At 45.4% G+C, this 21,148-nt stretch overlaps 1 protein-coding gene across 7 annotated transcripts in view; it reads left to right on the top strand.

Annotated features, from left to right (window-relative positions):
• Nucleotides 1-21,148, top strand: part of hspg2 (heparan sulfate proteoglycan 2) — a 644,821-nt gene that overhangs the window by 410,819 nt on the left and 212,854 nt on the right. For all 7 annotated transcript variants that reach the window (XM_072478556.1, XM_072478557.1, XM_072478558.1 and 4 more), the window contains 2 exons: nt 2,873-2,973; nt 7,486-7,666. In XM_072478556.1, coding sequence (XP_072334657.1) covers nt 2,873-2,973; nt 7,486-7,666 — 282 coding nt within the window. The remainder of the gene's footprint in view (nt 1-2,872; nt 2,974-7,485; nt 7,667-21,148) is intronic.

Raw genomic sequence — 21,148 nt, forward strand, 5'->3', positions numbered from 1 at the left:
AGCTGGATTGGTGGGGGGGGAGGCGGGGGGGGAAACCATGACAACCCTTAAAATCCAGCCCGTTGAAACTTGTTTCCCTAGACTAATTGGCTCAATGAGAGAATCAACATGGAGGAGTCGTGAGCATTACTTGATCAAGAAGTATTTGGCTTTAATTACCTTGCCTATGATGGCTGAAGCATGTTTCTCATTTGCGTGTTTGCATATGCGGCTTATCAAAAACGATGAGTAGACCTGGCAGTTACTGCTGAATTCAAAGTCAAATAATGTTACCAATTATCAAAACATGTAGCGAGCAAGTGCTTTGAGAGACCCTGCCACATTGAAAGTTTTTGCTTTGAAAAAATTCTCCCACGGAGAGAGCATTAGTCTATGGTAACAATTGCTTTATTGCAGCTGAGCCACACTTCAATTGTGGAAAAAGTGTGGTATAATATTTCTTGTAGCCAGTAAATTCTAAACTAACTTCCTACAGTACTATGTGGGTAGCTGTTCACATTAGTTCCGTGAGTTACTCAGGAGGGGATTAATCCCTCGGTTCTCAGTCCCGTGAATGTGTTTTTTTGTTTTAACCATTTTGCCATTCTGATTTCTTCTCTCGTTGTAATAAAAGTTTTTCTTTAAGATTTAACATTACCTCTGACCACAAGGCTGTGCTCCTGCTCCCGGCTTATAAGCAAAAACTGAAGCGGGAGAATCCGTCAAAGAAGGTTGTACATTGTTGGTCTGAGGAATCAGATGATCTCCTACGGGACTGCTTAGAGTCAGTGACTGGTCAGTATTTAAAAACTCTGCGACCAGCCTGAACGAGTACACCACTACAGTAACTGACTTCATTAGTAAGCGTGTAGAAGACTGTGTGCCAAAGAAGCAAATCCGCGTGTTTCCCAACTGGAAACCTTGGATGAACAGGGATATCCACTGCTTGCTGAAGTCTTGGTCTGAGGCATTCAAGTCAGGTGACCCTGACCTCTACAAGAAAGCCAGATATGATCTAAAGAAATCCATCAAAGATGCCAAAAAACAGTACCGGACCAAGCTAGCCACACGGACCCCCGCCATCTATGGCAAGGTCTGCAAGACATAACAGGCTACAAGATGAAGGCATGTAAAATCGTCGGCTCCAACGCACCCCTCCCTGATGAGCTCAACGCATTCTATGCCCGCTTTGAGCAAGAGGTCAGCGAGAGCGAGCCCTCCACCCCAGAAGCCGCGGATGAACTTGTATCTGAGATCACCACTGCAGACGTCAGAGCAGCCTTCTCGAAGGTCAACCCACGGAATGCCACTGGCCCGGATGGGGTACCCGGATGAGCAATCAGGTCTTGCGCGGATCAGCTGGTGGGGGTATTCGCAGACATCTTCAACCTCTCTCTATAACAATCTGAGGTCCCTATCTGCTTCAAGAAGACGACCATCATCCCTGTACCAAAAAAAAGTCAAGCAGCATGCCTTAATGACTATCGTCCAGTGGCTCTGACGTCCATCATCATGAAGTGCTTCGAAAGGTTAGTCATGGCACGAATCAACTCCAGCCTCCCAGATTGCCTTGATCCACTACAGTTCGCCCACCACTGAAACAGGTCCACAGCAGACGTCATCTCCATGGCCCTGCACTCTACCCTGGAACACCTAGACAACAAAGACACCTATGTCAGAATCCTATTTATCGACTACAGCTCAGCCTTCAACACCATCATCCCTACGAAACTCATCTCCAAACTCCGTGGCCTTGGCCTCGGCGCCTCCCTCTGACTGGATCCTGAAGTTTCTAACCCACAGACCACAATCAGTAAAGATAGGCAACAACACCTCCTCCACGATTATCCTCAACACCGGTGCCCCACAAGGCTGTGTCCTCAGCCCCCTACTATATTCCTTATACACCTATGACTGTGTGGCCAAATTCCCCTCCAACTCAATTTTCAAATTTGCTGATGACACCACCGTAGTGGGTCGGATTTCAAACAATGACGAGACAGAGTATAGGAATGAGATAGAGAATCTGGTGAACTGGTGCGACGACAATAATCTCTCTCTCAATGTCAACAAAATAAAGGAGATTATCATCGACTTTAGGAAGCGTAGTGGAGACCATGCCCCTGTCTACACCAATGGGAATGAAGTAGAAAGTATCGAGAGCTTCAACTTTTTAGGTGTACAGATCACCAACAGCGTGTCTTGGTCCCCCCATGCCGACACTATAGTTAAGAAAGCCCACCAACCACTCTCCTTTCTCAGAAGACTAAGGAAATTTGGCATGTCAGCTACGACCCTCACCAACTTCTACAGATGCACTATAGAAAGCATTCTTTCTGGTTGTACACAGCTTGGTATGGAGCCTGCTCTACCCAAGACCACAGGAAACTACAAAAGGTCGTGAATGTAGCCCAGTCCATCACGCAAACCAGCCTCCCATCCATTGACTCTATCTATAATTCCCGCTGCCTCAGAAAGGCAGCCAGCATAATTAAGGACCCCACGCACCCCTGGACATACTCTCTTCCACCTCCTTCCATCAGGAAAAAGATACCAAAGTTTGAGGTCAAGAACCTACCTCGTATTAAGTTGATCCTTTCTCTACACCTTGCTATGACTGTAACATTATATTCTGCAGTCTCTCCTTCCTTCCTTATGTACGGTATGCATTGTTTGTACAGCATGCAAGAAACAATACTTTTCACTGTATACTAATACATGTGACAATAATAAATCAAATCAAATTTTAAAAAACCTCCGAGCAACCAAATGCTAAGTTTGGTCCTGTTTCTGTAACCTGTTGAAGATTGGACTCTCCCGCGTGTTGCTTTGCTGCTCTTGCTGGGAGTATCTGGATATATCCGTAACATACATCTTCCTGTTTTATCTGCAGTCCCCTCTTTCAGAGCTATAACGGTGACTGTGGAAGAACCAAGGACACAAACAGTGAGATCCGGCATCACCGTCAATTTTATCTGCACGGCAAAAAGTCAGGTAAACGTCCCTCAGCCGGCCCATGGCTGGGAAGTCAGTGGTACCTGCATGATAACCTGGTGCTTAAACAAAGTAGCATTGGGAAATTCAGATAAACGCCTGGGGTTTCTGTTCACTGCCTTAGTTTTTCACAGTAACTTCATTGCAATGTAAGCCTACTTGTGACAAAGATTATTAATTTGTTTTATCGGTATAAATGTCCCAATACTGGCATAACCAGCATAATAGATTGAGGAAATTTATTTTTAAATTTAGGGTACCCATTTCTTTTTTTCCAATTAAGGGGCAATTTAGCGTGACCAATCCACCTACCCTGCACATCTTTGGGTTGTGGGGATGAGACTCACGCAGACATGTGGGGAGAATGTGCAAACTCCACACGGACAGTGACCCGGGCCTGGATGGAACCAGGGTCCTCGGTGCAGTGAGGCAGCAGTGCTAACCACTGCGCCACCGTACCGCCCCTCAATTGAGAAATTTTAAAACGTCAATTACTCTCGGGGTAACTCGGGTTTTTTTGTGATCTGTCGCGTTAGTTTAAAAAATATTTGTGCCAGAAAGGCCCACCCACCAAACTGGTTGCCGACCTCCTCCCTCAGAGTGAATTGATCACCAGAGCAACATTCCAGTAATTGTTCTCACTTTCAGGGCCACGGTGGCTCCAAGATTAAATTGGACCCTGATGGACACAAGGGGTAGGATTTAACTAAATGGGAACAAAGTTCCATGTTGAGCACGTTTAGAGGTGTTCGCAGCACTGATAAACACAGCGCTGTAAAACGGCACCCGGGTTGTTAGGATGCCTCAGCGGGGAATGCGGGTCTGAGGTCGCGAACAGCCCTGTTTTCTGCACTGAGGAGCTCCGCTCACTGGAACTCCTCAGTGTAGAATCACACAGCTCGGGGACCGGAGAATCCAGTCCAAGATCACTAATACACCTTTTTGAATGTGCTTTTTAAAAATTTACTAAGGAACTGACTACCACACAGACTTCATTAATGAACACACAATTAATTTACCCAGCTCCCTCTGTGTCTCTTGCTGGAGAGGACTCCACCCCCTGGGGTGATTCCTGACTCTGAGTCTCCATTGGTCACCCTGGCATGTGACTCTTACTCTGCTGTGTTGCCCTCAAAGGGACAATCACTACTTATGCCTCAATATAACGAGAAAATAGAAAATGTTTGAAGACATTTTTGGTTATTTAAAATCAGATTACTCACTGGTGGATTGGCACTGACTTAAAAGACTAATTTCTTTGTGGTAAATCGTTTTGAGCTATTTTATCAAACTGCACCAAATTGCCACTCTTAAATATGTGAAGATTTTTAAAAATAAAGTTTGTTTCTGTTTGTGCTGATTTATGGCAGATTTTGTACTCTGTGATGTGCAAATTAGTTTGAATGGAAACTCCAGGGTGAGGGGGATGTTGAAGAAAACTATTGTCAAAACAGGAACAATTTGGTGCCAGAATCGCTGAATTTTCAAAGCAGCTAATCTACCCCATGTCACTCATTCCACCAGCACAGGGTGCATTGGGTACGGACATGCCTTTCACTCAGGCAGGGTTTCCCACGTGTTCTCCTGAAAAGATTTTCAGTCTTATTGGAAGTCTGAAAAGTTGGTGTGTTAGGGTTAAAAGTGCAAATGTTGTGATGACCTGCAACACATCTGGAAGACAACCTCAAAATCTCGGATAACACTTGGTATCGTGGACATCGCAGTGTGAAATAGGTCTGGAATTCTTTCCTTAAAAATTATATTTCCAAGGGAACCTCTGTTCAAATGTTAATGAACAGAGTATTTTAAATTAATTCCGTATTTTCAGCACTTAATTTTGAGTAACTTTTTGCAGGCTGCAATTTTAAGCTGTCGTTAACATGGAGGGAATAGAATTTCCTTCAATTTTTGACGACTTTTAATGTAATCACAGAATCTCTAGCAGGTCAATGTTCCCCTCCCAGCTTGAGTCCTCTGGCTATGGTTCGTCCATTATCCGAGATGGGATTGGCTATCACAGCATTGACCAGGTCTTCCCCTGTGATTTGTAAAACACCATGATTCTTTTCTCACTATGCCACTGGAGACTGTGGCCTAATGGATGGGCAAAAGTTTACACTCTTCCTCCCACCCCCAACCTGACGGATTTACAGGTGGGGGTGAGTGTACATTTCTCGGATGACCTATCCACTGGGTTCCCATTTGACCTGACTTCTCTACAATTTTAAGCTGGGACAGGCTAGGCCTCTGTTGCCCTTCCGCAACTTTGCCTCAATTGAGGAGGCCCTTAAGTGGCCAGTAATTGACCACTTGAGGGCCGTTTCCTGCCCAGCCTCAATTTTTAGGCTGGTGGGAGGAGTTGAGGGTGTGGGAAAGCCTTCAGCAGCTCCCTTTTAACATTGGCCACCCTTAAGATGCTTAACGTCTGGTAACCGCAGGACAACCCTCCATCATACCCACTCCTCCCCCAGGTCTCTCCGTAGACACCCTCATTGTCCACCCCACCAGGCCTGCCCAGCCTGAGATCCCTTGAACTTGCCTCAGCCTAGACTCCGAGGACTGAGGCTTCAGGGTCTTCTTGCAGTTTTGAAAAGCTGCAGGGACTAGAGAGCTGCCGGACAATCAGATTGTCTGAGGTGGAGCCCCCTTATGAGTGAGGGGGCAGAGGTCATATTTCCAGCAAATTTATGCTTGTTAGAGCGTGAAAACACTGAGGGCAGACAGTGCGGCATGGATGTGTTCCCGCCAGCTCCCCCCCCCCCCCCCCCCCCCCCCCCTCACCATCCTAAAAATCTTGGTCAACGTCTGCGTTTGTCACCTTCACCCTGCAGTGTTCACCTTACCAAATTTCTTGTCCTTTTTCCCAGTTCACATTCACGCTGTGCAGGCTGATTTAATAGTTGCCGCATTAGGGGCTGGTTTAGCACAGTGGGCGAGATAGCTGGCTTGTAAAGCAGACCCGTACCAGCCTCCCCGAACAGGCGCCGGAATGTGACGACTAGGGGCTTTTCACAGTAACTTCATTTGAAGCCTACTTGTGACAATAAGTGATTTTCATTTTCATTTCATTTCTCTGCAAGTGTGATTCAGCAATCAGTAAGGTTGGTTGAATTTAACATAAGATGTCCTTGAAACAGAAATGGAAGAATCTAGCAGATGAGATATTGCTAGGACATGGGTCATGACCATAAGTCACTGAATACTAAGTTCTCTGTCTTGCCTGCTTTGATGTAAGAATAAGTACAACGAATGCAGGCCATACTTCCTCTGGGCAGGGAGATAGATTGTGCAGGGAACCATTCACAAACTCAGTGCATCTCTTTACTAGTTTTGATTAGTGCAGACAAAGGTCTGGGAACCAGCCATTCATCCTTTCAGCTATAGTTAGTGCACAAGCTGGAGAGACAAACAGAAAGCTTCACTCTGATATTCAAAATTGCTGGCTTGAAGCAATAAAATTTGATGGGGTTTTATTTTGGATTTTTCCCTCGGAAAGTAATGGCTGTGTAAAGTAAGTTCCTTCCCAGGAGGTTCCTTTGCCTGGCCGAGAAGTCATCCTGGACACTGAGTGGGATTCAGTGCGAAACACTTGAATAAAACTATTTATGGTGGTGAGACTCGGTAAAGCATGGAAATCACCCAGAAATATTGGCTTAGAAATATCGTGCAGTTACAAACGACCAAAAGCACGTACAATTAGGAGCATGAGTAGGTCATTCAGCCCCTCATTCTTACTCCACCATTCAACAAGATCATGGCTGATCTGATTGTGGCCTCAACTCTTGTTTCCTGTCTGCAGCCCCCCTCCCCCCGATAACGATTGACATCTTTGTCAATCACAAATCTATCTAATTCAGCCTTGAATATATTCAAGGGCCCGGCCTCCACTTCTCTCTGGAAGGAGAATTCTACTCACTAATGACCTTTTGAGAGAAAACCTTTCTCCTCGGCTCCATCAAAAATGGGAGACCTCTTATTCTTGTGGTCCCTAGTTCTAGCCTCACTAGTAACTAGAAGCAGAATGGCAAATCGACTGTAATTGGTCGTAACACCCGTGGAGTGACAATCAATGTTTTTTAGCAGTGGTATCTGAAGGATAGGTAGTTGGCCAGAACATTGCGGGTTCTTTGAACACTGCCACAAGATCGTTTTCTTCCACAGGTGAGGGCAGACGGTGCCTCGACATTCCATCCTATCCGCAAGACAACAGCTTTGACATTGCCACACTCCTGCAGTACTGCACTGGGAGTCTCAGCCTGAATTTTGAACAAGCTCTTTGGAGTTGGGCATGAGTATTCCCCACTGAGCAGCAGCTAAGCATCATTCTTCTGAACACCGTTTTTTTACTGCTCGATGTGAAAAGCATCAGTGCAATAATTATCAGTTTTACATGTGGACATTGTTACCAGTTCCGGTTTCTTGCTATTTTGTGACGAGAGTATTGATTATAGATTTGATAGGCATGTTCGGTGGTAGGGGTAGTGTGACATTTCATGTCTTTTTTACTTGCAGTCCCCCGCATACACATTGGTGTGGACCAGGAAACTTGGAAGCAAACTCCCAAACACTGCAGTAGACTTCAATGGAATCTTGACCATCCGCAATGTTCGCCCTGAGGATGCTGGTGTCTACATCTGCACAGGCTCCAACATGTTCGCCATGGATGAGGGGACTGCTGTCTTACACGTACCAGGTTCGTGAACTGCACCATTGAATACTCATCATCCTCTCCTCCCATGGTGCATGGCATTCCACCAACCGCCTCCCTGTGCCCCTTGACCTGCAAACAGCGCTGTGCTTTGCCGTGACATTTCTCTGCTTTATTCTTTCACCTTTTGCTTCCCCTCTACTGTGGCTGATCCCTTCACCTGTTCAAATTGTTCAACTGCAGCCTTGCAATACAGACTTCGATTGGCTATATGTTTTTCTTCCTCCAACCCCCCCCCCTTAAAAAAAAATTGGCCTCTTTAGAACAATCTGGCCCTACTAAATAGAATTACATTTTGATATTTACAGTGATTGAATTTGATTTTAGTAAGCAGTAGGGACTTTCTTGGGAAAGGTGAAGAGTTTCTTTTAGAGTAACTGTCTTAATTTTGTTCACACCATGTTAATCTTTCTTAGCCATGCTCAGAGCTATAATGCATTAATGACACTAGTTAGGCACAACATGACTGCCAGTCCCCACGGAATTCCTTGATCTGTATTTTCCGGGTGGCATTAGCTGGACGTAAATTCTTGATTCGTCGCCTGTCCCCGAAGGGCATAGCTATCTTCGCGAAAGTTTCAGTAAAGTCTGTCTTAACACTTTGCCAGAGCTGTAAACTAAAGGAAAAGAAAATAAGAGGAGCACCTGGAGGCCAAGAACTGATTTGTTGTTTATAATGTTCTCAACTGGGGACTTCCATTAACCATATCAAGGTCATCTCTGCAGGTAATCCACAAAACTGCTTAGCTAGAGCCGTTGATGTATCAGGCATGTAGAGTTACTCATAAATTCAGCACAGCAGGAGTTAGTGCAGTTAGCAGTGGAATCTCTTTCTAAAAACAAATACATTGCTAATCTAGAACCAAGGCTGCTGGATGGAATTAAGAAGCCGTTCAGCCATGATTGGGGACCAGGCTGTTGGATGGTCTACTGCTGTTCCTATATCTAGTCGTTGTTTTGCAGTCTGACTACAGTTGAACACTGGCACAAAATGGTCTCCCTTGAACATCGATACTTTAGCTCATAATCATAGAATTTACAGTGCAGAAGGAGGCCAATCGGCCCATCGAGTCTACATGGGGAAAATAATGTTCTACTTCTTACAATTAGAGGCCAGGGCTTATGAAAAGAGAAAATCTTGCAATTAAAATTATTTTTATGCCCCTCTCAAATGTGAAAATTACAATATAGGTCGCTTTAAAACTTCAACTTTTTATTGAATCTACTTCCTTTATTTACACAACAGTTGTTTGTCCCGCACGTTGTAATTTGTAGATAATTTGCATACTGTTTATTTTATGTATTCATCGCTTGCTGTAGGGGTTGTGGAATAAACGCAAGAAAGATTTAACCATATTATCCTGTAATTCCGAGAGTTTGAAAACCAGCTGCAAGATTTAAGCCTCTTGGTTTACAAAATCCTGCACCTTCAGTTATGTTGGATCCAGGGGGCAGATTCTAGCTGTCGGAAAGTGATATTTTTGCTGAACAGTTTACATAGAGTTGGGATATTGCGACGTGAAAGCGTCAACCTATGGAGGCAGGGGTAGTGAAGAGTTGAATGTTAGATTTCAGAGTATTCTTGGCAAAATACCAGAAAAATTTCATGGTGCTCCTTGCATCTAAGTTGGACTCCTTGGATCACATCCTCCTCCCTATCCACAGTAGTTTTAGCAGTGTCCGCTTAAGGTTAGAAATACTGACATCTCATCGCATCTTACAGCACAGAAATTAGGCCATTCGGCCCATCCTCCTTGAAGCCTCTTCTTTTCAAACCCCTCCCACCCTCCATCGCATTATTTTAAAGTCCAGGTGATTACATTGTAAAATGAACGCAGGTTGCCTCAGTTCTCTCTTTTACCCTCCTCAATGTTTCTGTTGTGTCAGTGGGTGTTGGTGGTCTTGGTCTTGGTGTTCCTTTCCATCGGTGTTAGGTTTATTCCTGCTGACGCTCTGTTAAGACACCAGGGTAGCCGTGGGTGATGAGGTAACCAGTCATATTCTGGTGGTGCAGCGAGCCTTTTGGACATTTGTCAAATCAACATCCAACCTCTTGCCTTCCAAGAGAGTCTTCCATTTTACGACCCATTATGGACATTGTTTAAAACTGCTTGGAAAATTGTCCATGTCAAAATAGGTATTTATTAAATGTTTTGAAAAAAAAACTGCACTCCATACCTGCAAAAGATTTAATTAGCAGTTTTAAATTATTCACCAGACACTGAAATTACCAAATAAAATTGACAGTTCCATGTCTGGAAGCAATGCGCAAGAGATTTTTTCATTGGTATTGGAGTCACTTGTTATAAATTGTCAAAGCAGACAGCATGTTGAAGTCAACCCCATCGATAATATATACGTAACGGTATCTGTTTAGATACAGCATTTGTTGAAAGATTAGCTGGTTCATTTTTAAGTCTATACTGTTGGAGATACACTGATCCTTTTGCAATGATAAAAGATCGATCTCACCAGATTGAATTGACACTTTAACATTTACAACTCTTACGAGTTACACCCTCTCACTCCAAGCTCCTGTAAACATGGCCGCATCAAGGAACAGAAGGCAGTGTAATTCCTGTTCATTCCCAACTGCAATCCAAAATTGTTCCTCATCTTTCTGATTCCCCCCTGTGCTTGTTTATACTATTGCTGGGGTTGGCTCGTAGGTTTTATGCATTCCAAAGAGATGGTAACTGCCGTGAACAACATGGGCAAAGAGGTTGACCATCAGGATTTCAGTGAAGTTTCCATATTCCAAAGGTGCTTGTTTCTGATTTTTGTTTCTCTCGTTTGGTGCTACAAAATGACCTGAGAAGTTGTTGAATTTATTTCTTCCGACTCTGTTTACTTTTATGAAAACATAAACTTGTGTGTAATTATCTGTTTTATTTAATGGTCAGTTCTGTTACTGATGGCCTGTTTACCTGTACTCTCTGAACTGTAATCCATTTTTTGAGAAATCTTTGGATTTTGCGACTGTTATTAAAGAGGGCTCAAACAAAGTTAGGCACCCGCTCTAAATTTAACCCCCCCCTCTTGAGAAGAGGTGGAAAGTGGTTACACTTACCGCTGTTTTGCGGGAATCAAATTGCATTTGCTGGGTGAGCACGGATGGCAGTAAGTGAAACGAGCCAGTGAGCCAAAGGACAGGGCAGGACGGATGCCATTTCAGAAGCGGATCAAAACATTGCATGATTAATGAAGTACTCTGGAATGAAGTAACTTGGGCAAGGGTGACAGTCATTTTACACATTGCATGATCCCACACACAGCAGTCACCAGCCCCATCTGTGTTTGGTGGTCGTTAAGTGAGGAACGTTTAGCCAAGGAACCACAAGCACTCTATTAAGTAGCGGCAAGGAATGTACATTTGAACCACTGGGGATAACACACAAGGCCTCAATATGGAGGCCCTCGGTGCTGTGTTGGACCGGCAGCTTAGATATTCTACTCAACTCCTCATCGTGAGTGTTAATCCACAACCTTCTCATTTGCTAATCAATTTGAACAGAATCCTTCAGTGCTGAGCAGTGTCGCAGTGAATTTAATCAGGATAGTTCATTGAGAGAGTGACGGCAGCACGGTAGCACAGTGGTTAGCACTGTTGCTTCACAGCTCCAGGGTCCCAGGTTCGATTCCCGGCTTGGGTCACTGTCTGTGCGGAGTCTGCACGTTCTCCTTGTGTCTGCGTGGGATTCCTCCGGGTGCTCCGGTTTTCTCCCACAGTCCAAAGCTGTACAGGTTAGGTGGATTGGCTAAGATAAATTGACCTTAGTGTCCAAAAAACAGGTTGGGTGGGATTGCTGGGTTACGGGGATGGGGTGGGGGGTGGGCTTGGGCAGGGTGCTCTTTCCAAGGGCCGGTGCAGGCTCGATGGGCCAAATGGCCTCCTTCTGCACTGTAAATTCTGTAAAATTAAACAGCATGAAATCAGTAACATTTAATTAAGGAAATCAGAGGTAATCTTCTAAGCTAAGATTTCCAGAGGGATTGTTCTCCAAGCCCCATCATGAAATTTATTATCTATAACGTGTAACCATAAACGTTCCCCATCTGCCAAACACAGGCAAACTCTCAGCAATGCTAAAATAAGCACACCTATTATCATAATAAACCTACTCAAACTTCAGGGACAGCTTTTATTGCTGCAACATATTAACCCAGTTTTAAATTAATGACAGCTTTCTCTCCATAAGTCTGCTTGTGCAGGGAAATTCTCAGAGGGTTTTATATTAAGAAAGATAAACAGTTCACAGCCATGAAGGAAGGAAACCTGATTAGAACAAGGGAGCCAAGCTCTGGTCAGAGGGAGAGAGTTGAAAGAAGCTTTTGAAAGCATTGAAGCAGAGGAGGTTTGGAAAGAGGTACCAGAGGAATGAGGTATTATGGCCGAATAAGCTGCCAACTACACTTAGAAAACTGGAAAATAAGGAAACATTTTTCTTGTACTTTCTCTGTGATCCAGTTCCCGTCCCCTATCTTGCTGTACTGTTGACTGTGAAACACTCAAGGCTATCCTGAGACGATAAAACTGCTCTATATGTGCAACTTCCTTTCTTTCATTACCTTTGTTATTTTGGTATTTATTTTAATTTGGCAGTTTGCCTCTTAACCTTCTCCCTCAGCCTTCCTGATCCTACCATCTGTTTTGGATGAGCTGTCTTTAGAAAGGGCTCTCATTGGCTGAAAGGCAGGCGTGGCAGAAGCTCTGAGTGTGAATAACTACATGATAGTGTCCCTTGCTTTCCACCTTCTGGCTCTTATCACAACAACAATGGCAGATAAATTGTCCCATAATTGGTCGGGCCATGGGGGAAAGAGTCGCGGGGTGGGGGGGGGTGGGGTGTAACTAATGGGGTGGCTCTTTCAGTGTGCTGGCACAAATGGCCACTTCCCACACAGTGTAGTTTTATAATCCATGGATGTTGTTTTATGCTGACCTTTCCGTTCCCACACGTCAATTCAGCAGAGACAAACTCAGTCTCAAATTGATTGAATCTTACCATAAACTGCACAAAAGTACCAATTTTCCACAGTCGCAAGGATTCCCAGGCAAACTCTGAATGAGCTCATTATTTGCGAGAATTGTAATACACCGAGAAACCGACGAGATTGAGCAAGGTTTGTTTTCTCACCGTGTAATCGAAACCAGCAACTGTAGCGAGTTCAGAAAACGTTTTTTTCTCGGACTTTGCTAATTCGAGCTATTGGCATTAATTAAAGGCAGGCCGTGCGTTTAGGTAAGATTAGGTGAGAACCCCACTTTCACTTGCTGTGCACTGTAAAACCCATTTTATAAGGAGCAGGGATGGTCCTGAAATGTATTATTTAATCAGCTGTTTGTTTGAGCCCTTGAACAGAGCAACACTGAGCTACAAATGTACAAATTGGTGTCTGCACTGAGATGAATGATGAGTTGGCCTGCTTTCTGTACAGAGACGAGCACAGTGAAGATTTTTGTTTTTAAAAATTGTGTGGGGGGGGCCAGTTATAACATAGGTTCCACTTTTTCTAGTCAACAACAATGCTTACACAACTGCCAAACTTCAGTGTTCAGTTACTTCGGGAGATTAATGAGAAAAGGGATGGGATGATTCAAATTCTCCATAGAATCCCGACAGTGCAGAGGAGGCCATTCGGCCCATCATGTCTGCACCAACCCTACCCAGTCCCACGTCCCCGCCATATCCCTGTAACCCCACCAGTCGCTTAGTGCAGGGCAGCAAGGAGAGCGAAGCTGACCAGTAAGGGGGCTGGAAATTTCAAAGCGAGGTGCTTTTCAGATGATTGCTGGAATTCTTCAGTATAGCCCTGCTCTATTCCCAATTCATTCGTCACCTAACTGGTGCCGGATGCTGGTCCTGATATGTCTCATTTAATGGCTGTGAGGCATTGGGAGTGCAGCTGCTGATTTCACACAGATTTCACTGGGAAAATGTGCAAACCGCCAGAAGACATGGCATGATTGATGAAGAGAAGTTGACTATGGTACTAATGGCCAGGTGCATAGCAGTAAAACCAGACTGGCCTCACAATTCAAACCGTCTGGTTGAGCTCCAAGATCAGCGATGGCATCTGAGCCTTTTAGTCTGGGTTTGGGAACTGCCATGAGTTTCTAAGCTGGCAAGTTTAAATGGTAACATGGTGATTTTTCTTTTTTAATATAAAATTAATCCTTCAATGGAATCATAAAAGAATGTTACCAGTATTGTCAGTTTAATCCAACAGCGTTGTAAAACTGGCTCAAAATCAGCCAAATGCTGCTAAACCCCAAGAGGGCTGGAACTCCGATAATCAGCATTGGTCGTGGGCTGACCAGATCATTAGGAATGATTCTGCATGGCAGCACGGTGGCGCAGTGGGTTAGCCCTGCTGCTTCACGGCGCCGAAGTCCCAGATTCGATCCCGGCTCTGGGTCACTGTCTGTGTAGAATTTGCACATTCTCCCCGTGTTTGCGTGGGTTTCACCGCCACAACCCAAAGATGTACAGGCTAGGTGGATTGGGCATGCTGAATTGCCCCTTAATTGGAAAAAAATAATTGGGTACTCTAAATTTATTTTAAAAAAGGAATGATTCTGCAACATTTACCTCAGGTCAGACATGCCAGTGGTGCTCCTATTCACTGTTACGAGTACGCCTTGGCTAATTTGACGAAGAAGAAACATTGACAGAGTGTCATGCTACAAACCCCAACTCCGCTCTCCCGGCTTGATAGGGGATTTGTGGGGCAGTTGACCGTGTGCTGGAAAAATAGTGGGCAACCTCGGTGAGAATAATAGATTGGAATGGGCAGCTCGAATAATCAGCATCCAGTGATGAAAGTCTTTCACCTAATACTAGTTTAAACAAATAGAGAATTTGCCTGAGCAAAGTTACTTCACAACAGGATAGTCCAGCCGATTCCCGTCAGCTGTACCAAGGCTCACGTATGTGTGCATCGGTTAATGTTGCACTGTTGCTCTCTGCACAGAAAGCAGGTATTTTTTTTCTAATGCTGACTGTACACTTCTTACCAGTCAGGCTGGCAGCCAGAAGCCTTGTTGCTGCCATCAGGTTCTACACTTGAGTTGTGTACAGAATCTCGAACTAGAACCTCAGCTGCTGAAGTATATTGAAGAGCAGTTGACAGGGACTTCTACGATGCCAGTATTCAGGAGATGTGTTTCATGGAGCAGGGTCTTGTAGTAATGGCAAAGATAGCCGCGCACAACCTGAGTCCCTGATGGTTTTACAAGCGACTTTGGCGCAATAGCCGGATCCTGGGGAAACATGACATTTATGATCGTGCTATTAAAACAATTTATACAATTTTTGCCATTACTAAGTGGCTTGCTCTGTGAGCCATTTAAATCCCTTTTTCTGTTTCTTGACCAGAATTTTCTGCTTACATTCGCAAAGTTCTTGATCAGACGGTGCTTTTTATCACAGCTGTTCCTGGTGCTTAAATGATACAATGTGATCTAATTATCCACAATTACCTCCCTTTCTCCTGCCACCACTATAGAGGGTGAATCAAGTCAAAAATAAAAAACCATGTAAATCTGTTTTATTGTATTTTGTACAGAAGTAAAGCTTTTGCATATACTAACATGCATGTGTCTGCCTAGCCTTTTTTTTGTAATCAAGAACCCTCAAATCCTGCTATTTATGCATCATTGCTTTTACCTTCTTTTGCATACATTCACTCAACTCTGTTGATCAGCATCGCGTTTTCAATGTTGTGCATTTTGATGTAAAGGTATCAGTGTTTCCCTTTCAGTGATTTATTTTCTTGCCTGAAATCAGGCTTGCTCAGACCATTGGAGTACAGTGCTCTTAATTTCAAGGGCCACAGAGGCAACATTAGAAGGGATCTCATCCGTAATTCAATAAATTAACCTAGGGCTGGGCAGCGTGATGATCTGCCCATTCAGAGAAGCTCAGTACCGGCACTGCATCCGCAAGAATGGTCCAGGATGGGACGGGGAGTGCTTGGCAAAGAAAAGATCATGAGAATCTCATGCCTTCAACAATAATAATAATAATCTTTATTAATGTCACAAGAGGGCTTACATAAACACTACAAAATGTTATGAACGCCTCAATTTCTCAATAATAACATTTAATTTTCAGGTGAGGGGCGGACTTACCATTCAGACCTTGCTCCTTTGAGATTTTGGTGCCATACACGAGCCGTGTGAAATGTCGTCCCACATGCCTCATGCCTTAGGAGCTTGTTCTAGTTTTGTACTTCTGCTCGCCCCTTGTTTTCAGCCACATTCTGGTCTGTAGCCAGCACAAGATTTTTAAAAAAGGCTTGTTTAACTCGCTGCTTCCCTGTTAAGTCATGTTGTATATTATAGTGATTTAATTGAATTTTATTTCACCAACACTTATATGGAACTGCATAGTATTTACAGCATAAAAACAGGCCATTCGGCGCAACTGGCCCATGTTGGTGTTTACGTTCCACGCGATTGTAGAAGTTGCTTTTCTGTGTAGTTATTTTGACATTGCTTTCCAACTTTTACTGCAGTTTCTTTCTCCATTATGACTAACAACCGGTGGTTACGTTCTATCCCAGTTTGCGTACTGAACTGTAAGAGTAGATAATGCGGGAACAAATATGATACTCATTTTGTGAATTTGTCCTGTCTCTTTAAGGTCATTTATACCTTTTATGGCCAAAGTCCAATTCTTTTTTATGCTTGGTACAAATAGTATTTGAGTTGTATACCACACATTTATAAGACCCTTACTGTTGACAGCTCGTCCTATGATTAAGTGTGCAACAAGAAGGATGGTCTGCTGATATAATATTGGCGCATGCATTGTTGTTTCTTTCCCCTCATGTTTCAGATGTCTCATGGAAGGATAGGCCAATTTGAATAATTTGTATTTGTAGTTGGTTGACACGTGTGCAGATTTTCTGGCAATAATTCAGACCAGGAGGCCAATGACTTCAAAATCACGTCGTCATCCTAAGCTCTGACTCTCCGATTCAAGGGGGAAGCAGCCTTAAAAATGCTTCTGGGCTACAGATTGAGGTTGACATGCAGACTCCACTTTTCAAGATTTCCTGACCAAACCACAATTAAGCTCTAAATTACCTTTGAGCCTACACGTTCTTTATAATAATAATCTTTATTGTCACAAGTAGGCTTACATTAACACTGCAATGAAGTTACTGTGAAAAGCCCCTAGTCACCACATTTCAGCGCCTGTTCAGATATACGGATGAAGAATTCAGAATATCCAATTCACCTAACAGCACGTCTTTCGGGACTTGTGGGAGGAAACCGGAGCACCCGGTGGAAACCCATGCAGACACAGGGAGAACGTGTAGACTCCGCTCAGACAGTGACTCAAGCCGGGAATCGAACCTGGGACCCTGGAGCTGTGAAGCAACTGCTAACCACTGTGCTACTGTGCCGCCCATCTGACTTGCTACGAGCAACAGTATGGGAGGTACACTGATTACGTGAAATAATTAAGTCATCTTTCCACACTCTCAACCAGAATTTATGTGACTACTTTAAAATGGTGGCTGTAATCTGGAGTGCATTTACACAAGAGGCTTAGCAATACAACACAGGGATTCCCATTGCACTAAAATTGGAGTGCAAACAGAGTTAGCTGTGTCATTTACATCCAGATCAAAAATGGAACTGGAAAATTAAACCTTGAATATCAATGGGTTTTAAAACTGACATGCAAATCTCTAGTCGCATTGTAAGCAAGGTCCAGCCTTTTCTTTCCCATTGTGGCTCCTCTTATGATGCGAAAAGCCGACAGGTTTTTGAAACTCAGCTTCATGAAGCAAACCGACAAAAGGTCAAGGTTCATTCTTCAAACCCACAACAATTCTTTTATTCGTTCATGGGATGTTGGAGTCGCTGGCTGGGCCAGCATTTATTGCCCGTCCCTGAGGGCATTTAAGAGTCAACCACATTGCTGTGGATCTGTAGGCCAGACCAGGTCAGGACGACAAATTTCCTTCCCTAAAGGACATTAGTAAACCAGATGAATTTTAGCAATAGTTGACAATGGTTTCATGGTCATCATTAAACTTTTAATTCCAGATTTTTATTAAAATTCAAATTCCTATTGCTGTACTGTACACAGGTTAACTGAACCTGAGGAAGTTAATACTTAAGAGTCTCCTGATAGTTCCCTCCCCCCCCCCCCCACCCCCCCAACCACCGCCACCTCTACTGGTTGCTGGCTATAAACAGGTCTTGAAATAAGTTCCCACGTGGTGCTGCCGATTGCCAGCCGAGCAGGATTCTCCGGCGGTCAATCAGGGAGGTAAAGGCTAGGGCGCATCCGGAAATCTGATACCCCACAGATTGCCACTTTTGGGCATAGCTCCACCCTCACTTCCACAACCCTGGTCGTGACTTAAAGAATGTCGTTGAGTACCCGACAAATCTGGGGCAAGACAAGAACATGAGTGTGATTGGCCAGGCTGGCTTCTTTGACACTGTTCACATTTGCTCACATTCCGGGGATGTGGGGTTGGGGGGCTCATTCGCATAGGGTGAGATTCTATTCTCTCTGTCTCCCCTTTAGATAGCTCTCCACCTCTTCACTGTCCTGAGGGTGGGGATAGTGGGCATCCCTGCCTCATGCCTCTGTGCAATCGGAAGTATCCAGAGCTGATGGTGTTTGTCCTTGCACTCAACATTGGAGTGCTGTACCGTAGTTTCACCCAGTAGGTGAACCCTGGTCCAAATCTAAACCGTTCCAGTACCTCTATGAGGTACTTCCATTCGTCTCTGCTGAAGGCCTTTTCTGCATCCAAGGAGATGCCTGCCCTTCTCAAAGCCCATCTGATCCTCCAACGACTACCTTTGGCATGCAGCTCTCCAGCTGCCTCGCCAGGGCCTTCGCCAGGAGTTTTGCATCCATGTTAAGTAGTGATATGGGCCTGTAGGACCCGCATTCTGTCAGGCCTTTGTCCTGTTTGGGTATCAGCGATATTGAGGCCTGGGCCAGTGTTGGTGGCAGAGTGCTTTTTACCAGCACATCTCCCACAATTGCGGTCCACGTTTTCTGTAGACGTCCGCTGGGAATCCATCTGCCCCGGCGCCTTCCCCACCTGCACTGAGTTGATATTCTCCATGACTTCCCCTCGTTCTTGTGGTGCTTCCCGGCCCCTTCTCCTATCTTCCCTCAGGACCGGCATGTCCAGTCTGTCGAGGAACTGCTTCATCTTCGAGACGCCATCTGGGGGCTCAGACATGTACAGCAGAAATTTGGAATGGCTTTGTTGATCTTTTCTGGTGCAGTGACTAGCCTGCCTGTCTTTAACCTGAGCTATTTCCCTCATGACTGCCTGCTTTCTCAGCTGGTGAGCCAGCAGGCGGCTGGCTTTGTCCGCATGTTCTTAAAAGGTCCCCCTTTCCTGGCGGAGCTGGTGCATTGCTTTCCCAGTGGAGAGCAGCTTGAAGTCCATTTGCAATTTTTTCTTCTTCACGAGCACCTCCGCTGTTGGGCAGTGGAGTATCGTCGATCCACCTCCGGTATGGAGTCGACCAGCTATTGCCTGGCCACCCTCTCCTCCCTGTCTTTGTGCTCGAGTAGATCCTGTGGACCTGGGAGAAGAAAGAGAACCCTCTCTCCCCTGGGTGTGTGAATCTCCAAGGCTCCACTGCCCCCATCTTCTCCTTGAAGGTGTTCAGCTGCTTTGCCATTTTCTTTAGTTTCCCCGATTTAGGGCTGGATCTGTCCGTCTGTTGGTCATGTATGTAGATAAAGTCTCCTCCCCCCAACACTGTGCGGGAAGTGGCCATTTGTGCCAGCGCACTGAAAGAGCCACCCCATTAGTTCCCCCGCTCCCTCCCCCTCCATGATAAGTCCCCACCATGATAAGTTGGTGTGTCTATGTTGGGGATTTCTGCCATGTTTTTTTAAAATTAAATCCGCGTCATCCCAGTTGGGAACATACACGTTTACCAGGACCACTGTTGTCCCTTCGAAGACACCACTAACCATGACATACCGTCCCCCTCTATCCATAACCGTCTTTGACGTCGTGAGGACTGTCCTCTTGCTCAATAGTCTGGCAACACCCCTCCCAGCCGTCGTCCTGTAACACGATTGGTATGTCTGACCCACCCATCTCTTCCTTGCCCGCAATCGGTCCTTCTCCCTCGGGTGTGTCTCCTGGAGGAAGATAACATTGGCCCTCAGACTTTTCAGATTGGCGAAGAATATGGAACTTTTCACTGGGCCATTGAGTCCCCAGACGTTCCAGGTGACTATCCTGATGGGGGATTTCTGGCCCCCTTTCCTGCGGGGTCAACCATACTTGCCTCTTGGTTGCGCCATGCACTACGGGGTTTCCCATTGTTTGGGCGAGCCATCCTGGGTTCACCGTGCTTTCCATGTGGCAGTGCCCCTGGGCTTTGGGGTTTCCCTTTGTCCAGGGGTCATCCAAGATGACAGTCTTTGCCATTCATTCCATGCGGCTGAGCCGCTGAACTCCAGGGATTCCCTTTGCTTCGAGGTCCACCAAGATGGCTGCACTTGGTTCTGCTGTTTCAGCTGCCACCATATGCGACTTGTTTTGGCCAGCATTCAACCCATCTCCCCCCTCCTCCCCGGTTCCCCATCTTGGGTCTATCCTCCCTTCGCGTCCCCCCTTTTCTGTGCCACTGTGGGATTTCCTCCCCCTCCCCCTTTTTCCCATTTCTGTCAGGCACACACTTCCTGACAGGCGCTGCACTGCCCCCCCCCACCCCCGTCCGTCCGTCCATACTTCCCTGCACTGGCTGGTCTGCTAGTATGGTGCCCCACCCACCACGTACCCCGGAGCGCTTCCTCTTCAACACTGGCATGGCCCCCACCCGCCTTCACAGGCACCTCCCTGCTTACAAGCATCATCCCACCCCCACACATACAAGGGGAATCCTCACAGTGCCACCCTGCCACTGCCAATTTGGGTGCCACAACACTGCACCGGCCATGTCCCGCACCCACCCGGGGGCTGTAACCTCACTATGCGCCCAGCGTGGCCACCACGACTAGTTTTCGCTTTTGGTAACCAGTAGTGTTTGGGTCGGTGTGACATCACGCTGGGTGGGTGGGAATGTACACTGAGGGCTGCACGAAGCCTGCTAATCCTATTTGAATTCATAATAAAATATGCTAATCAGGACATGAACCTGATCGTGTCGACGACGGGGAAGATCATGCTCTGGATTCTCGCCGGCGCAAATCCCGCTTTTGGCCTCTCGTAAGATTCAGCAGCGATTTAATAATAATTGCTTATTGTCACAAGTAGGCTTCAATGAAGTTACTGTGAAAAGCCCCTAGTCGCCTGTTCGGGGAGGCCGGTACGGGTCTTGTTCTGCGTTACAAGCCAGCTATTTAGGCCACTGTGCTAAAATAGCCCCTTTAGCAGCCATTATGGGATTTTCACCCATGGCTAGCACTGCTGCTAAATTGCAGCCAATATTGTAGTTTAGGGAGAATTTCT

Source organism: Scyliorhinus torazame, chromosome 16 (genome assembly GCF_047496885.1).
Source record: "Scyliorhinus torazame isolate Kashiwa2021f chromosome 16, sScyTor2.1, whole genome shotgun sequence".
Taxonomy (NCBI): Eukaryota; Metazoa; Chordata; class Chondrichthyes; order Carcharhiniformes; family Scyliorhinidae; genus Scyliorhinus; species Scyliorhinus torazame.